This window comes from Cynara cardunculus (assembly GCF_001531365.2).
Source record: "Cynara cardunculus var. scolymus isolate 2C chromosome LG 3, CcrdV1, whole genome shotgun sequence".
In the NCBI taxonomy this organism is placed as follows: domain Eukaryota; kingdom Viridiplantae; phylum Streptophyta; class Magnoliopsida; order Asterales; family Asteraceae; genus Cynara; species Cynara cardunculus.
This window is the reverse complement of record NC_037530.1, coordinates 757731-775185: the sequence shown is the minus strand read 5'-3', so window position 1 is coordinate 775185 and position 17455 is coordinate 757731. Positions and strand designations below refer to the sequence as shown.

Below are 17455 nucleotides of genomic sequence, written 5' to 3'. Positions count from 1 at the left end.
AAACTTTAGACGTTAAATACATATCGATGATTACGTTATGATAATTGTAAACCCTAAAAAATATTCTCGGGTAGCAGAAGAAGGTGGTTTTAGGGTTTCGTGGCAATAATAAACGAGTTGTCTGCAATTATTTGAAACAAGAGACTCCAGGTTTGATGCTCTTCAGTGCTATATACTTGGGATCACGTGAGATCAACTTGTTTTCTTGAGACCACTTTTTTACATTTGAAACTTCACAACAAAACACTGTGAAGATAACCCGTCATAGGGTTTTTGCTGTGAAGGTTCAGATTTTCTTTACGTTTACAGTGTTTTGCTGTGAAGTTTCAAGTGAAAAAAGATGGTTTCACGGGTCTCACAAAAACAGTGTGGTCTCACATGAACCAACCCTGTATGTATATTTGACAGAGGTGCCGCCCTCTTTCTGAAAAATGCTGTGAAGGTTCGGCTTTCCTTTACCTTCACAGTGTTTACTGTGAAGTTTCAAGTGTAAAAAGATGGTTTCACAAAAACAGTCTGGTTTCACAAGAACCAACCCTGTATGTATATTTGACAGAGGTGCCGCCCTCTTTCCGAAAAAACAAATTCAATCTGATTTGAATACAGGGTTTAATGTTATTTGGTTTAAACAACACTGGTTTTCGATCAATTCTTATTTTAGGTAATGTATTTATATAATCTATATTTAAAGTTATAAGTTATATAGAAACAAATCAGATAAAGATGCACAAAAAGGACCGAGGATTGGTTCAGACCCTCGAATGAGGTATTTGAAGGGACGGTCTGGATACTAAACGATCATTCATGGGCTCGGTCCTTAGTTTTCGTACCAAGGACTGGTGCAATATATGACTGATAAGAACCAGACACGTCAAAAGACCAATTTGTGAAGGTTTGAATCTCCGTATTTGTTTTTTTTTTTATTAACCTGGATATCCAACCCGCTATGCGAGCCGATTAATCCCATGGCGACCACATGAATGTCCTAGAGTCACCGCATTTGAACCTCCATGGCCACAAGGGAATTTTCATTCATCGATGGATTTGAACCTGAGAACTCCAGACACTCTGTTTAATCGAGGTCAATCATGGTTTTTATGCTAAACAGTGTCGGTCCCTGCACGTATCAAAGTCCAAAAACATCTGCTACAATGTTGTACTCGTTGATAGGAAAATTTCGGTTTTTATGCTTAGTATAAACATCAAAAGTCAAAAAAATATGCTTCTTGTACTTTCAAGAAAATATGCTTATATCGATTTGATAACAGAAATAGATTAGACCCGATCCAAACCCACAAAATAATTTATAATTTCCAGATCCCTCGCTAGCTTCAACTGCTAAAGTGGGTCAAAGAAATATCCTCCAGACACTGATATTCTTGAAAGCAGATTCTGTATGAAATCAGTTGAGGTTGTTAGTAATCAACGTTTTACAGTATAAACATTATTTAATTTTAATAAATGTGTTTAAAATAGTTCATAAAATGTATTTAAAATAGTTAATAAATAATTGAAAGAAAATTTTGCATGAAAATGTAACCTAATTTAACTTGATTCTTATTTTGAGTAACGTACTTTCAAAACTTTCATTTTGGTACCTAAAATGTAAAGTTTAAAACGTTTAAGTATTCGGGTAACCGGTTGAAACATTAACCGGTTACCATGATGATGTGGCGAGTGATGTGGTATCCAACTCAGTATTATTTGCTATTTAACCCAATTTCATCTCATCACTAATCACATTAATATGGTAACCGGTTACTTTGTTTAAAACTTCACATTTTAGGTAACAAAATAAAATTTTTGAAAATACTTATCTAAAATAGGAATAATGTTAAAATACATTACTTTTTCATGCAATTTGTCCATTATTAAATGTTTATATTAAATTTAGAGTAAAAAACTTTTTTGAAATTTATTTTGGGGGAGGCTAATGGCACCTCTACCCCCTTACTAACACTCCTATCATTTATATAATCATTCTTTTTATGTTTTTTCTTTTTATGTTTTTTTCTTTTTGTTGTCTTTTTTTTATATATTAATATTCGTTTACTTATTCTATTTAATTATAAATACATTATTATTACAAAAATTATTTATTATTTTGTAATAAAATTATTACTAAAAAATATTATTTTTTATCATAATTTCTATAAAAAATATTATATGTTTTATTTTCTTTTTTAATATTTTTCTTAAAAGATGTTACTTTTTTCTAATAATTATTTTACAGAAAATATATATATATATATATATATATATATTTAAAATAGTTATTTATTAATAAATAAAAAAATTATATTATCAAACTACATATAAATTTAATATAATAATAATAACATTAGATCTTTATGTATTATAAAAAGATTTATTTAGCTACTATCTGGATAGATTAAAAATCGAGGAAACCGTGACTTAAAAATCGTTTTTCCACTTATTTGATTTGTAAAGCAAGCAAGTCATGATATGTAGCATTTTTCGGTTGAAATGATCCAAATAACCAATTTTTAAAAGTTCGATGATTTATTTATTAAAAATATATATATAAGGATGATTTTTTTTGTAAATAACTATGACTCAGTGAGTTGCACGACATTAACTCTTTTAATTTTATTTTTTTCACAATCTTTTAATTACATAATTTTAAAAATATTAAAATAACCCAAGAAATTTGAAATACTACTTTATGTAAAAGCGATTATATTTTTCAAGTCATATAATAAAAATAACTTCTAAATTATACAATTTTAACAAGATCAAAATAATCTAAGTAACCGGTTATTTAAAAAGCTCAATCATTTAATCATTCAACACAAAAAGAGTTCAACAACTTATTCAATCAAAAAAAAGTTCAAGAATCAATCATTCAAAATGGAACAATTTCTTTAATTTTCTGAACTTTTTCCTTATTTAAATTTAATACAAATGATTTCTATAAATATCTCATCAACTAAAATAACTAATTAAACATAAAAATTAAATTTTTGGATTAAACTATTTTAAGTTTTTTAAAATAATTATAATAAAACTTCAATACTAGTTGTGTACCCGCGAAATGCAGCGGGAGCCATGAATTTTAATGATTTTGAAGTTCCACTGGTTTTATAAGATAAGATTTAACGATGATATAGGTTACACTTGGTCTTTACATATTAATACAATTTGAATAAACAAGAGTTATGGTTCCAATTACAGATTATCGATGAAAAAAATTGTATGACAGTTTAAAATCCGATATATTTAAAATCCAATATATTTAAACGACTTCACAAATGTATTCGATTTACACCAAGAGCAAAGAACCAAGAAACTTGAGTTTTAAGATAAACACTCAAAATCAATAAAGAAAACTACAAATTTGACAGATCATAAGCCATGAAAAGACAAAAAAAAATGGGTTTTATAATGAAATTTCAATTGCTTACCCTCTTTCTTGTCCAGAAACTCAGATTAATGTTGAATTAATACATGTATATATATATATATATATATATTTAAAAAAAACCCAAGAACATATTAATTCAAAACATATTATACAGTGCAATTTGGACAGCATAACCCCAAAATATATAGTATATATATAAATAAATAACTATAAAAGTATAAATGGTAAATATTAAAAATATTTTTTCACAGTATATATAATATAAAATAATATAATTAAGTCCAAAATTATTCAATATTGGACTCATTTCGAAGGTATTGACGAGACGACTATAATGGTGTAACTTGTTACAATAAAAATGTATTTTTTAACATGTTTTAATTGATATACGATTATGTATGTTAAWTTGATAAAAGTTTAAAATGAAACATTTAAAAGTAAAGGACCTAAAGTAAATTAATTAATTAATTATAGGGGTATAAAATATAAATTTAAAATTACAATTTTAAAAAAACCGGTTGTGTGAGAGGATGAGTGCATGTAGGGGGTGAATGTATGTGAGGAGAGGAGGGGGTGAAAAAGTGAAAAAATAAGTATAAATGATATTTTAGTCATTTAAAATTTTAAAACTTTAAGACTTTTACTAAATTTACTTAATAAGATAGTATAGATAATATAAGTAAAGATAATAAAATAATATAATAATATAAATAAAAAATATTATATAATATATATATATTAAATAATAATAATAATTAAATATAATATATTATTAAATCAATTTAATGTTTTATGGATTTAAAAATACAACATAATTCTCAAATATTCAACACCCCCTGTTAAAAAGTGATATTAGCACTCCCTTTTATTTTTCATTTAAATTTTATTTTAGGATAAGATAAAGACTTTGCCATCTTCCATTTATAGGAGGAAGCCGCCGGTTCGGTATTTAAAGCTCCGAACGTCGACGAGATCTTCAATGGCGGATTTCGACGACGGCGACCATCAAAAACACGGCCGTTACCTCCACCACCTTCTCGAAGATGCTTCGACGGACGGCGATGAAGGCAGCGGTGGTCCTACTCGTCGTTGCCGTGGCCGTCCGCCGGGATCCAAAAACAAACCTAAGCCGCCAGTCATCCTCACTCGTGAAAGCCCTAATGCACTCCGGTCTCACGTTCTCGAGGTCTCCGCCGGCGCCGATATCGTCGATAGTCTCTCCGTCTTCGCTCGCCGGAGAGGAAGAGGTGTTTCTGTTCTGAGTGGTACCGGGAACGTCGCTGACGTCACTTTACGTCAGCCGGCGGATCCTTCTGGAAACGCGGTGACGCTTCATGGAAGGTTCGAGATACTTACGATTTCCGGCACTGTGCTTCCGCCACCGGCGCCACCAAATGCTGGTGGTTTGTCGATTTTTTTGGCCGGCGGGCAGGGACAGGTGGTCGGAGGGATTCCGGTTGGTCCGTTGATGGCGTCCAGTCCGGTGGTGCTTATGGCGGCGTCTTTTGCGAATGCGGTGTTTGAGAGACTTCCGGTGGAGGAGGATGTGGAGGAAGACGGTGGTAGCGGAGCACAAGTACAACCGGCGGCTTCACAGTGTTCGGAAGTAACAAGCGGCGGCGGCGGAGGAAGTGGCGTATCTTTGTTTAACACGGTGGCCGCCGGGAATAACAATGGCGGTTCCGATTACCCATATTCCGGTGATGTAATGGGCTGGGGATCGAATGCAAGAACTCCTTATTAGTATTTTCAAGAAAATTTAATAAAAATTCGAATTTTTGCAATTAATTTTATTATTTTATTTGATTTTATTAATATGAATTTAATAATTGAAAAGTCAATGTAACAAAGTCTTAGGGGGCAATCATTTATTTCTGAAAAAGGTGAAAAAGATATTTGAATTTTCAAAGTTATAATTTTTATTTCAAAATAATTTTGTATTATTAAAATAAGGCAAATTGTATGAAAATATAAAGTACTTTAACTTGATTCTTATTTGAGGTAACGTACTTTTAAAACTTTTATTTTGATATCTATGATGTAAAGTTTTAAACATTTAATTACTCGGGTAACCAGTTGAAACATTTTTGGTAAATGTTTTTACTTCTGATTTTTGTTTGTTCATCTTGATTTGCAACCGACACATCTTGTTAATGTCGTTGAACTAAATCGTTACGGAGAAAATTGGATAACTTTTGATAAATAAAGAGGAACAAGACATTTCTATCAAAGTAGAAATTTTGTAACGTAAGGGAGTTGAGGACGTTCAAACGAGAACATGATCAAAATAAGAAAACACAAGAACAGTGAAGTCATATGTAGTTTCATATTGAACGGACCTAGGTCGCATGCACAGTCTTGCATTGACTGTGTTCCATTATGACATGTGATTTCAGTACAAAATCACATATTACAGAATATGGTCAAAGCAAGGATGCACAGGTCTTGCTGTAATGGAATGATTGCTGCTCCCACTCTTGCATTGACTGTGTTCCATTATCTCTTGCGGAATCACATATGATTTTGTACATGATTGTAGTCACAACACACCACCCTGTCCCACGAGCATCATGTAAGATATAAATCAGGTTCATAGCTGTTATAAGAGTGTCACCGTCCATAAGGAGCTCAATCTTCAAAGAAAATGTAACTTCCACACTGCCAGACTCGATCCCTCGACTGTTTGTACAAGTATATCACTACAAAAACATCAGTGTTACGCCCTCGTGACGATAGTATCAGAATCTTGTTATTTATTTTCGGAGTATCATGTAAGATATAAATCAAGCAAACGACCTACTGGATATCTGACTTGAGAGCTCACTGCTCACAAGAAGCTCAATCTTCAAAGAAATGTAACTCCCACACTGTAGCTGTCAGACTCAAACGCTCTAACTGTTTGTACAAGCATACCACCATAAAATCATCTGTTTTACTATGCCTGCGAGCTCACGAGTCGTCAGTGATGTCATCCACAACTGAGTACCTTGTCCCGAACCTGTGATCACAAAACGGTTTTCAAGACCGACTCTTTCAGCTGCTCAGTATGCTAGAGGGATAATTACCGAGGGGTAATGGCATTGAAAAATTCCTTGACCTTCACATAGAAATTAAAACCCCGTGATCGCCCTCTGAACGATCAGACGCTCTAGTGGCAATAACATCGAAATCTCGGTATTTTGACCGCCAAAAAAATCAAAATCAGAATATTGCAACCATAGAACAGCAGAAACCGAAACCAGACCTGAAATGTCAAGCTTTATTTCTCATTATAAATCTTCCCAGAAACTGAAACCAGACCCGAAAACAGGAACAGCAGAAAGACCGAATCAAGTAGTCGCAATCTAATTGTTTGTCTTCAAAAACAATAAAAAAGCAACTCGTCACAAAATTGAGAAAATACAGGATATCCGAAGGAGGTTCGAGTACAGTCTAGTTTCAATGGTGGAAGATGAGCCACCCGGAGTGGCGTGTACTACTCTAGACGCTGTGAGGTCATGACAGAAAGAATATCCGTCACAGAAGACATGGCGCTCAACGCAGCTTTCAGAACGTCTTGAGAACAACCTGGTTTCACGATCGTTCTTACCTGTAGAAATTGAGGATAATATTAACCGAATATTCATAATGAATATACATAAATATATATATAGAGATCTATTCATAATGAATATATGGTTCTCAATGTTTTCAAATGAACGTGTCCCTGCAATATTTCAATCAATGCATGTTTTTATGCTCATAATTATGTGGGATGTTTTTCTAGCATGCGATATTTGTTATGTTGAATGTAAACCAAACAAACACAGTATAACCCACCACGAGTTGGGATCAGGTTTCTTTTCTATGCCTGCCTCTTCCAATTAAAAAACAAATTTCTTTCATCTGTGAAAAAACCCTCCCAAACAAAAACCTTCCCAATCTATACAAACAGATTAATCCAGACAGATAATTTTATCTATATAAGACGTAATGAAAAACCAACCAAACGACCCTCAGGAAAGAAACTTTCAAGATCTTCGATGAATGAAATGCAGACGATAAGTAAAGAACAAGAAAAGTATTGCACCTTGTCGAGATATTCGTTCAGTTCCTTGATACGACCCATGTAATCAAGATCCTCCACACACAAGCTGACAGCCTTAGAATCGGCACCCGGACCATCAAACTGAAGGGGTCCGGGGTTTCTGTAGACATCATCCATCAAGAATCTTGTTGCATTTTGTCTAAGCAGCCTGCACCAATCCCCACCGTAAATTAGCACATGTTTCGATCCTTATTAAACCAAACAAACTCTACCCCAGAGAGTAAAAATACATAGATTTTGAGCTCTGCTAGAAATTATTCCCCAATGATCATTTATAGTATTCATAATTGTTAGCAGCTTGATGAGCTTAAGGGGATCACAGCTTATTCAGTCAGCTATATATGACTGTTTGGTAGTGCCTGAATGATATAGAAAGTGTAAGTTTCTTGGGGATTTATGCAGAAAGCCAAGTTTTTCTCCAAACCTGTCCTTCTCAATTAAAAAGCACACTCATTCGGTCTACGAAAAAATCCTTCCAAACAAAAACCTTCTCAATCTATACAAACAGATTAATCCACACAGACACTTTTATCCATACATGACTTAATGGAAAACCAACCAAACAGCCAAGGCATGGTGGATAGAAAAGAAATGAAACGAAACATCATGATGAAGTCACGTACTCGTATACTTTGCCTCTCAAATCCACGGTAGCAGGATGGACTACGGGTTTCCCAAGAGTCGTGGACCCTGATCCTGAGCCACGACCATAATGCTTTACAGTCATCATAGCCTAGAATGCCCGAACCAGCCAAAAAGTAACGAATTCATTAATCCACATATTGCATAAGAAATCTAAGTTTGCAACCACAATAAAGTACAACATAGATTAGATTTCTAATATATGGATGGAAACACTACCGATATTGGAGCAGCACCACAACGCCATTTGTTTGAAGGGCTCTTCAAGTTAGTGACGGTTGCCATATAACCATTTAAACCGGCTGCTAGAATATGATAACAGCTATGTCCAAGAACCTATATAATTGCGTTGAATTTAGGTAAAAAGTAATTGATATTTATGATGGGGCATGTAGATTGATCGGCTAAAGTGAAGGAACTTACATAGGCATAGTCACAATCGAATTTTGATGGCAAAGAACCCCGAGCTTGATAGCCAAAGAAGTGGCAAATTGCATTGAATTTTTTCCCCTTGTATGTACCTTCTTTCTGTTTACAATTCAAAGATAAATGAATCATTCACGTTCATAGGTATTGGGGTGGATTCATTTGTGAATGCGAACATATTGATTATTGACAACCGTGAGAACCAACTATTCATTATGAATATCATGATAGATAATTAGATATTGATGATGAATATCATGAATAGTGAAAATGCATGATATTCATGAAGAATAATATTCATTATGAATAATTCATGTAGTTGGTTCTCAAGGTTCTCATAATATTTACTATTCATTATGAATATCGTGACAGATATTGATGATAAACATCATGATAGATACTGATGATGAATATCATGAATAGTGAAAATGCATGATATTCATGAAGAATAATATCCACGAAGAATAATATTCATGAATATTTAGGTATATTCATTATGAGTAATTCATGAATAGTTGGTTCTAGCTTCTAAGCGCAAATAAAGTTCAGTGTACATAAAGTTCATATCCTACCAGTCTCTTGTTAATTTCTGCTTCCACAAGTTCAGCAAGAAGCTTTTCCGTCTCAATCTGAGAAAAATTAAATAGCCAACAATAAATGCGTACGAAAACACAGTTTTACAAGTTTCCATGGTGTTACGATTTACAAAGGTCACCAACAAAGTACCTGAGACAACTGAGCTGAGTCATCTGATTCGGGATGGAGGAGAAGCTGCAATAGAAAAAGGTAATTTATACAAGCACCAACATACGGATTCTACATAAGGGCATATTTCCATTTGCAAGAATGATGCTAAAACATACCTGTTTCCTAATAAAGAGTGGTAAAAATTCAAACAACGCGGATGCCCAAGGAGACAATTTCGTTGATATTTTATCAGCGGAAACACCTTGTCGAAGATGATGGTGGATTTCCTGAAAGAAAAAGGTGTTGATTCAGTTAATCTCATGGAACCCTGAATATAACAGCCAGAAAAATCAATTGTGGCCATGAGGGGACTCGAACTGGTGACCTATGGGAGGAATGATCCCCAAGGCCTAGCCTTTATTTGCCGGTTGAGCAGGCCTTAGGGTGCGTTTGGTACATTGGACACTACAGAACAAAGATCACTGTTCTACGTTTTGCAGAACTTTCATGTGGAACAAAGTGGAACAGACGTGTTCCACCCTCACTCCATGGAACAAGATGGAACAGACCTATATTTTACCAATATAACCTCAAAATAAAACCTAATTCTCTTCTAAAACATCAACTAAGCCTCCCTCTTTACATTTTATTCATTCTTTAAATTTTATTTATTGTATTTTATGCTCTTTAAACTTTCATGTTATTGTTCTTAAAATATTATTTTTATACGGTTTCTATATTTTAATTAATTTATGTAATTTAATAAATATTAATAATTAAAAAATAATATAGAAAATATATAAAATAAAAATTGGGAAGTACACACTTTTTTATTTTGGTGCCATTTTAATCGTCTTGACTAAAACTCTCTAATCATATATTTTTTATTAAAAATATTTATTTTATTATAATTTAACAAATTACATAAATTAATCAATATATATATAATATATAAACAACTAGGTAGAAGTAAATTGGTAGTTTTATCTGTTATGTCATGTCCAGTTCTGAACAACTGTTCCGTCTGGAGACCAAACGCACCCTCAAGGTTTACAAATTGTTGTCTTACAAGCTTTATTTACCTGCAAAAGTGCGTAAACTTCCGGGATGCTTTCAATAAGCCCTTCTGGAAGTAGGATGACACCATGATTCTTGTCTGCAAAATAAACAAAATGTTAGAAGATATGGTGACCACCATGAAATCAACAACAATGGCAGCAAATAACCACCACACACCTTGTTCTGCCCTGGCTTGGACCGCATCACAAATTTGTTTTGTTATATCAAAAAGAGTAAGCTTTGAAGCGGAAACTTCTTCAGCAAGGATAACCTACAAAGAAGATATAGAGACTCAGGGTCTGTTTGTTAGCAGCTTAATGAGACTCACAGCTTATAACTTATTCGATCAGCTATACATGACTGTTTGGTAGTGACTTAATGATATAGAAAGTGGCTTATTCTGTAAGCTTCTAGAGGAAGCTTTAAGAAGAAAGTCAACTTTTTTCACACCTGCCCCTCCCAATAAAAAACACGCTCCTTCCATCTATGGAAAAACACTTTTAAATAAAAATCTAATCAATCTATAAAAACAGATTAATCCACACGGACAAAACCAAACAGCCCCTTAATCAAAGAACAAGAAGAACTACAGAAACCACATACTCCCTCTGTACCAAAATACATGTCAACTTTGAAACGTAAGTGCCACTTTCCAATTTTAACCTTAATTATGAGATAAAAAAATTCATTACTCCCTCTATTATTGAGCTAAAATTGTCATTTGGTTAACTAAAAAGTATAATAACTACACATTTCTAAAAAACTGTGTGGTAAACGCACCATGTTAGGATGTGATTGCAGAGTGCACTCCACGGCAACATGAGATGCCTTCCTACCCATGAGCCGGATAAAATAGTAGTACTGGAAAGAAAGAAAAATAAACCGATTAGATTTTAGTAAGGTGTCGGTATATAGATAAGATAACGGTAAGAAGAAAAGATGGAACGGGTTCAGCTATCACATAGCATCTCTTCTTGCATAAAGATCACACCATCTTTGCTAGAAAGGGGGCACGGTATATTAAATACATAATTATATCTAAGAGGGCAAGATATTTGAATTGAGCGGATTACCTTTTCGGCAGAAAGAGCATCAGTGCAGACATTACTGATGAGTTGAGAGTTAACCTAAAGAAAGGAAACACGGTGATTAAAAATGCAGAAATATGACGGAAGATTGTTTACATCAAATAGCAGAAGGGTTCCAAAAGAACTTGTGCAACTTGGTTTATTACAGAAGAAATGAATTGGTCAGTTGCCTGTAATCTAAAAATCATCCCTCCATTTTCAAATTGAAAATCATTTTATAATTACAAATTTACAATATTGATCCTTCACATACGGGTATTGCAGAAAGATTCTGAATAATGTTTACATCATCTCAAAGAATTTCATAAAGCACTCGAGCAATAAGCTTCCTTGTAGCATTCATATACGCCAAAATTGTCCGTGCAATGTCATTCTTTATATATGACAAGGGAAAAGTTCATATGAGAACCTGGAAACTAACTATTTTATGAGTTTTTCACTATGAATATCTATCACAATATTCATCATGAATAGTTGCTTCCCAGGATCTCAAAATATTTACTTTTCTCATTTGAACCTTCCCATATACGACAAAGGCTTACCATATCAGGAAATTATGGTACACGAATGCATGATGCATCCTTCTACATAGAGAATTTGTAGAAGTCGATAAGCATATATGACAGGATATATACCTTGCATATTGTATCGAACCCAACATTTGCTTCGACAAATTGGTTCTTAAGATCTCCGTTCAAGGTAACTGGTACTCCAACCACCTGCAAAATTAGCAACAGTTTTGACAATATTGTACATAAAAGGCAAAAGAAATCTTGGTGTGTAACGTCTCATGCAGCAAAAGAGGGCATGCTTAGTTACCTTTGTAGAGCATTTTGCTTCAGCAAAAGTCTCAGCAAGCTGAGCAGCATCGGTGTTAGACGTAACCCCTTCAAACAAACAAACATGGGTTGGTAAACATGACAAAAAATTTATTTCGATAAATAGTTATCTTTCGTTATACTTCATATGTACCTCCAACAATGACTAGGCCATCCAACTTCAAAGCCTTGCATGCTGCCATTGCGGAATTTACTTGTTCTGTGGTTCTTATTTGATCCTTTGTTCGTCCCAATAGATCATAACCACCTTCAAAGGATTGAAAAAGTGACAAATGAAATTACTTCAAGAAAGAGAGAGAAAACCCTGATCCCAAAATTATATTCTCATAAGTACCTTGATTTTTGTAGGTTGCAAGAACATCATCTGTGATCTCGAGAGTTTTTTGTGCAAATAAACCGTCCGAACCACCTAGTCACATGCATAAGCATAATGGAATTCTTCAGAGAAAATATCCCAAGTTAACTCAAAAGACGAATTACATCTGAGGCAAAATTCAAGCATAAAGTGTCGGGTAGTCTGTGCACAATAAACAACTGATATATGTTCTTTGTGTGCTTCCATATGCTCCCTCCCTCTTTGTGTCCATCTTTGAGGTTCTAAACATGTTCCCACATTCCCGTCCCATAAAACCAAACCGAATGAATGTATCCCAGTATATCCCACCCGGGGGTGAGGTCTAGGGGTGGGATGTATGCATATCTGACCTCTACCCCAAGGAGTAGAGAGGTCGTTTCCATGAAGACCTCTACCCCAAGGGTAGGATATACATATCCCGCCCGTCAAAATCAAACCACAAATTGAAAAGGAGCATAGTAAGGGCCAGTTTATTAGCAGCTTACTAAGCTTAACAGGACTCACAGCTTATTCAGTCAGCTATACATGATTGTTTGGCAGTGGCTTAATGATATAGAAAGTGGCTTATTCAGTAAGCTTCTAGGGGGAGCTTAATGCAGAAGCCAAGTTTTTTCCAAGCCTGCTCCTCCCAATTAAAAAAACACACTCCTTCATCTATGAAAAAACCCTCCCAAACAAAAACCTTCACAATCTATACAGACATTACTCCACACAAACACCTTTATCCATATAGCACTTAATGGAATACCAACCAAACAGCCCCTAAGTCAAAAAATGTTTACCTAGAAATCCAAGCAAAGTGCTCTTAGGATTGTGAGTTTTGAGAGCATCATGAAGACCCCATACAACATTATGTCCTCCGGGAGATTGTCTACCACAGAAAACCAGTCCAACCCTGAAAAAGAAGACAGTATGCAATATGAGTCTGTTTCTTGACGTATTGCAACATGGTATGAGAAGAAGGTTCTGCATCCAACAATACGAACAATGATCTTAAATGTTACACCCATGCTATTATTTTTAACAGTGAATGAATACTAGGACATGTGTTCCTGATAGAACTGGTATATATTAAAAATCTTTGAAATTTAGAATTAGATTAAACTTCAATACAATCCCATAATTTTTTTTGTCAAGGTTTTGAGTATTGCCAAGATGAAAAGAAATTGAATTAAGTGAATGCATACTTTACTGCAGGATGCTCATCAATAGTCTGAGACTTCGCTACTTTAGTTGTTGCTCTGAGAAAATGAGCCAAAGGTTGACCATAAGTGTGAGGAAATGACCGAGCAATGGCATTTGCACCAGAAGGATCTGCTGCAGCAGTCGCATCACCAAACTCTACTCTCACAGTAGTTCCCTGTGCATAAACCAATAAGGCATGGTTCATAAGCCCAATATATCATCAAAATTCATGTTGTAGGTTATATATATACGCATCAATTGTCAACAAATTGTAAAGGCTGGTAGATGGATGTCTGTTTTAGAATGAGTGTTTATAGTATCAGTAAGATGGTCCAATAAGTGAAAAAAGAAAATATCTGTTTTCATGTCTATGGTTGCAGAGCGTGTGCAAATCTTCGGAAAGAATGTGTCCTCTACCCCAAAGGGTAGATCAGCCATTTCCATTAAAATCCCCTGCTTGTAAAAGTGTGAGTAAAAATGGTAAGAAGAACAAAGACGTAAGATGTACGTACATTGAGACTGGGTTTAGGGGAAAACCATAAAAAACGAAAAATTGAAAAACACCCTAGTAACCATTCATTTGTCCGGTATGCATATGTGCATAAAAATAATTGAAAATGTTTCCGGGTGTCTATGCACATGTGCATATCGGACAAACGAATGGTCATTAGAGTATTCCTCAGTTTTCCAATTTTTTGTGGTTTTCCTCTTAACCCAATCCTTTACATTGAAAGTTTGAAACATAGAAAGGTTAGAAAAAGCACACATCACTCTAACTATCTTAGGACTCTTGGTAACCTATATGTCGGCTCTCTAACCCTCCTCCATCTCACCTTCAACCTCTCCAATTCCCTTCTTCCCATCCATGCTTGAAGACATAAAATAACGAGGACCCACAATCAGGTGTAACTGAAAGATGACTAGATATGAGGTGCCAATAAAGTCAAACATGCACACAACTTAAAATGCAGCTTCTTAATATGCGAAATAATGTTGCTTGTTTGTTAGCAACTTAATGAGACTCACATCTTATTCGGTCAGCTATACATGACTGTTTGGTGGTGGCTTAACAGTATAGAAAGTGGCTTATTCAATAAGCTTCTGGACGGGAGCTTTATGCACAAAACCAAGTTTTTCCCACACCTCACTCTCCTTCCATCTATGATAGAAATCCTCCCAAACAAAAACCTTTTCAATTTATACAGACAGATTCATCCATACAGGCAACTTTATCCGTTCATAACTTAATGGAAAATCAACCAAACAGTAATTCACTCTCTTTTAAGCACAGTGATGGTTAAAGTTTAAAATCTTAGCAACCCATCATTTTGATTCCTATGCCATGTTCTCAGTCTCCTATCTTACAACTTACAACAAAAAAAACATCTCTTTTGACACTTGTACTAATAAAGATACAGCTTTTCACCAGACATGAAACAAATTAAGCATTTACATAACGTTGCAAGATTCCCAGCTGCAGAAAAAGAAAACCCTAAATTTAAATGCTACTTTAAACATTGAAAGCAGTCAAACTGAATCCCAAAATAGTCACAACACAAAGCAACCAAAAGGTGACAAGAATAAAGGACGATAAAAAAGGCGAAAATGAAAAGCACGAATATGTCGCAAAACACGTGATCTACATTCTACACACGTCAGATCTGTTTCATTTTCAATTTCATCGAATCACTGAATATTCAAAAACTTTAAACACAAAACCCCTGATTCGATCCGAGATTTACTCATTTACCACTATGAAACACATCAAATCAATACAATGGCGATAGATACAGGTATATATATGTATAAATCTGAAGAAAAACAGTTGGGAACTCGTAACCCATGAATGTAATAAACCTAATTACCTGAAGGCAAGGGGGGAGTTCGGGTTTGTATAAAGATCGATTCTTTTGTAGATCAGAAAGCTCTCTTGGAACTCCATAATCTGAATCCATTTCTACACAGAAATTGTTAGTTTATGTTTCTAGAGTGTGTATGTGTTTTTCTCGCACCTAGAACTGCACTCTCTCTGTGTCTCTTCACCTAAAACACACTCACACAGTGGGGCTAATGATGTGGTGAGTTCTGATGAAAAGGGGGCGCTCGTATAGGAGACTTCACCAACCAACCAAAAATTTTGGCCTTTCGTATTTCACTCCTCTAACTATGGTTTTTTACACTTTGGCCCCTATTTTTCCAATACTTTCATAATCATGCCTAGGGGCGTAAACGATACGAGAAATAGTTGAGTTGCAGTTCGAGCTTGTTTCAAGTTCGAGATTGAGAAATAGTTATCGAGTTTGACTCGAGCTTTGATTTTTACTGCTCACAAGTTTTCAAGTCGAGTACAGTAATACTCGAGCTCGACTAGCATTATTTACACCCCTAAATATGCCCCTCATCGATAAATTATAACATATGGGTTCCCCAAAATACATAACCAAATTTTAAAATCTCTATAAAAAAAATTACATTCAACGTCAATGGTTTCTGTGTTTTCCATAAAAGTTTTGAAGAATTTATTGGAGTAAAAAACTTGTTCAAAAACCTGAAAAATCTCCATTTTTTAAATAACATATCTGGTTGTTTTTGAAAATAGATGATGGAAACTTAAAATCTGAAGAAAAAAAAAACAGACAGTTGCAATGAGATTTCTGTTTTGGAGATTAAATTATTGTAGATATTAGATACGTTTAATATCTCCAACAAACTTTTGAATAAGGGTGTGCAGAAAATCAATCGATTCAATTAGAACCTACCGATGATGATTGAATATCCATTGTAATTGGATCTGATCGGATTGAAATTTTCAACATCCAGTTTGATCTGTCGGTTTTCGGATGGCAGTCCAAATGCGACCAAAACCGAACCGATCAACATTCAATTAATCATCTGATGACCATCCAGTTGTCCATCTAATCATTATCAAATTAATTTATTTTCAAATTGCTTAGTTGAATACCACATCACTGTCGGTTGAAGCATTAAACGGTTATCATGTTGATGTGGCGAGTGATTAGATGAAATTGGGTTGAATAATAAATAATACTTAGTTGGATACCACATCAGCACGATAACCATTTAATGCTTCAACCAGTTACCTAGATACTTAAAAGTTTAAAACTTTACATCTTAGGTACCAAAATGAAAGTTTTGAAAGTATGTTACCCAAAATAAAAATCAAGTTAAAATATATTACTTTTTCATACAATTTACGCTATTTAAAATAGTTTTATCTAACATTTTGACTTTATTTGACCATTTATAACATGTTTTGTTTTCTACAAAAATTACAATAAAAAACAATACAAATAAATAAATAAATAAATAAAGAATGCAAAGCAAAATAAATATTCTAAGCATATTCTTTTCATCTTTGAATTTAGAGTGAATTACAAAATCTATCCCTATACTTATGTAAAATTTACGTATTAGGTCCACGATGTGAAATAGTTACACGAATGGTCATTATGGTTTCTTTTTTATTAGAATTAAGTCCGTTTTTCTAACTTTGTTAACCTCGGTTCGATCGAGGGATATTTTGGTCATTTTTGTTGGACAACCTTTTTATCGTACAAACCTCTAAGCCGTATGTACATGCTTGTAAGCCTTGTAAGAAAACAAAAAAGTAAACTCCTTCTCGTTCTTTGATATTCGTTTTGAATTTAGTCGCCCTTCATCTATTGGTCCACCACTACACCC

General features: G+C 34.3%; 2 protein-coding genes across 2 annotated transcripts; one reads left to right on the top strand and one right to left on the bottom strand.

Moving 5' to 3' along the window:
- Positions 1-4357: 4357 nt before the first annotated feature.
- LOC112510038 (AT-hook motif nuclear-localized protein 27-like) lies at positions 4358-5157 on the top strand. Its single transcript, XM_025115297.1, has one exon. The coding sequence runs from the start codon at positions 4365-4367 to the stop codon at positions 5127-5129; it is 765 nt and encodes a 254-aa protein (XP_024971065.1). The 5' UTR covers positions 4358-4364; the 3' UTR covers positions 5130-5157.
- Positions 5158-6625: 1468 nt separating this feature from the next.
- LOC112509413 (pyrophosphate--fructose 6-phosphate 1-phosphotransferase subunit alpha) lies at positions 6626-15801 on the bottom strand. The gene is made up of 19 exons (XM_025114356.1): positions 15619-15801; positions 13756-13928; positions 13351-13463; positions 12548-12622; positions 12347-12460; positions 12194-12261; positions 12010-12093; positions 11360-11413; positions 11067-11147; positions 10464-10557; positions 10310-10383; positions 9404-9514; positions 9267-9311; positions 9113-9169; positions 8538-8642; positions 8334-8450; positions 8096-8205; positions 7455-7620; positions 6626-6974 (listed from the first exon to the last, which is right to left on the bottom strand). Exons 1-19 carry the CDS (start codon positions 15706-15708, stop codon positions 6861-6863), a joined length of 1845 nt encoding a protein of 614 aa, XP_024970124.1. The 5' UTR covers positions 15709-15801; the 3' UTR covers positions 6626-6860.
- Between the last annotated feature and the right edge of the window lie 1654 nt (positions 15802-17455).

What these genes read in the sequence shown, in the direction of transcription:
- LOC112510038 (XM_025115297.1), top strand. Translation starts at nt 4,365, where the DNA reads ATGGCGGATTTCGACGACGGCGACCATCAAAAACACGGCCGTTACCTC.
- LOC112509413 (XM_025114356.1), bottom strand. Translation starts at nt 15,708, where the DNA reads ATGGATTCAGATTATGGAGTTCCAAGAGAGCTTTCTGATCTACAAAAG. An exon ending in TGGCCTAGTCATTGTTGGAG is followed by an intron (nt 12,262 to 12,346) that starts GTACATATGAAG and finishes GTTTGTTTGAAG; the next exon opens with GGGTTACGTCTAACACCGAT. An exon ending in ATGCTCTTTCTGCCGAAAAG is followed by an intron (nt 11,148 to 11,359) that starts GTAATCCGCTCA and finishes CTTTCTTTCCAG; the next exon opens with TACTACTATTTTATCCGGCT.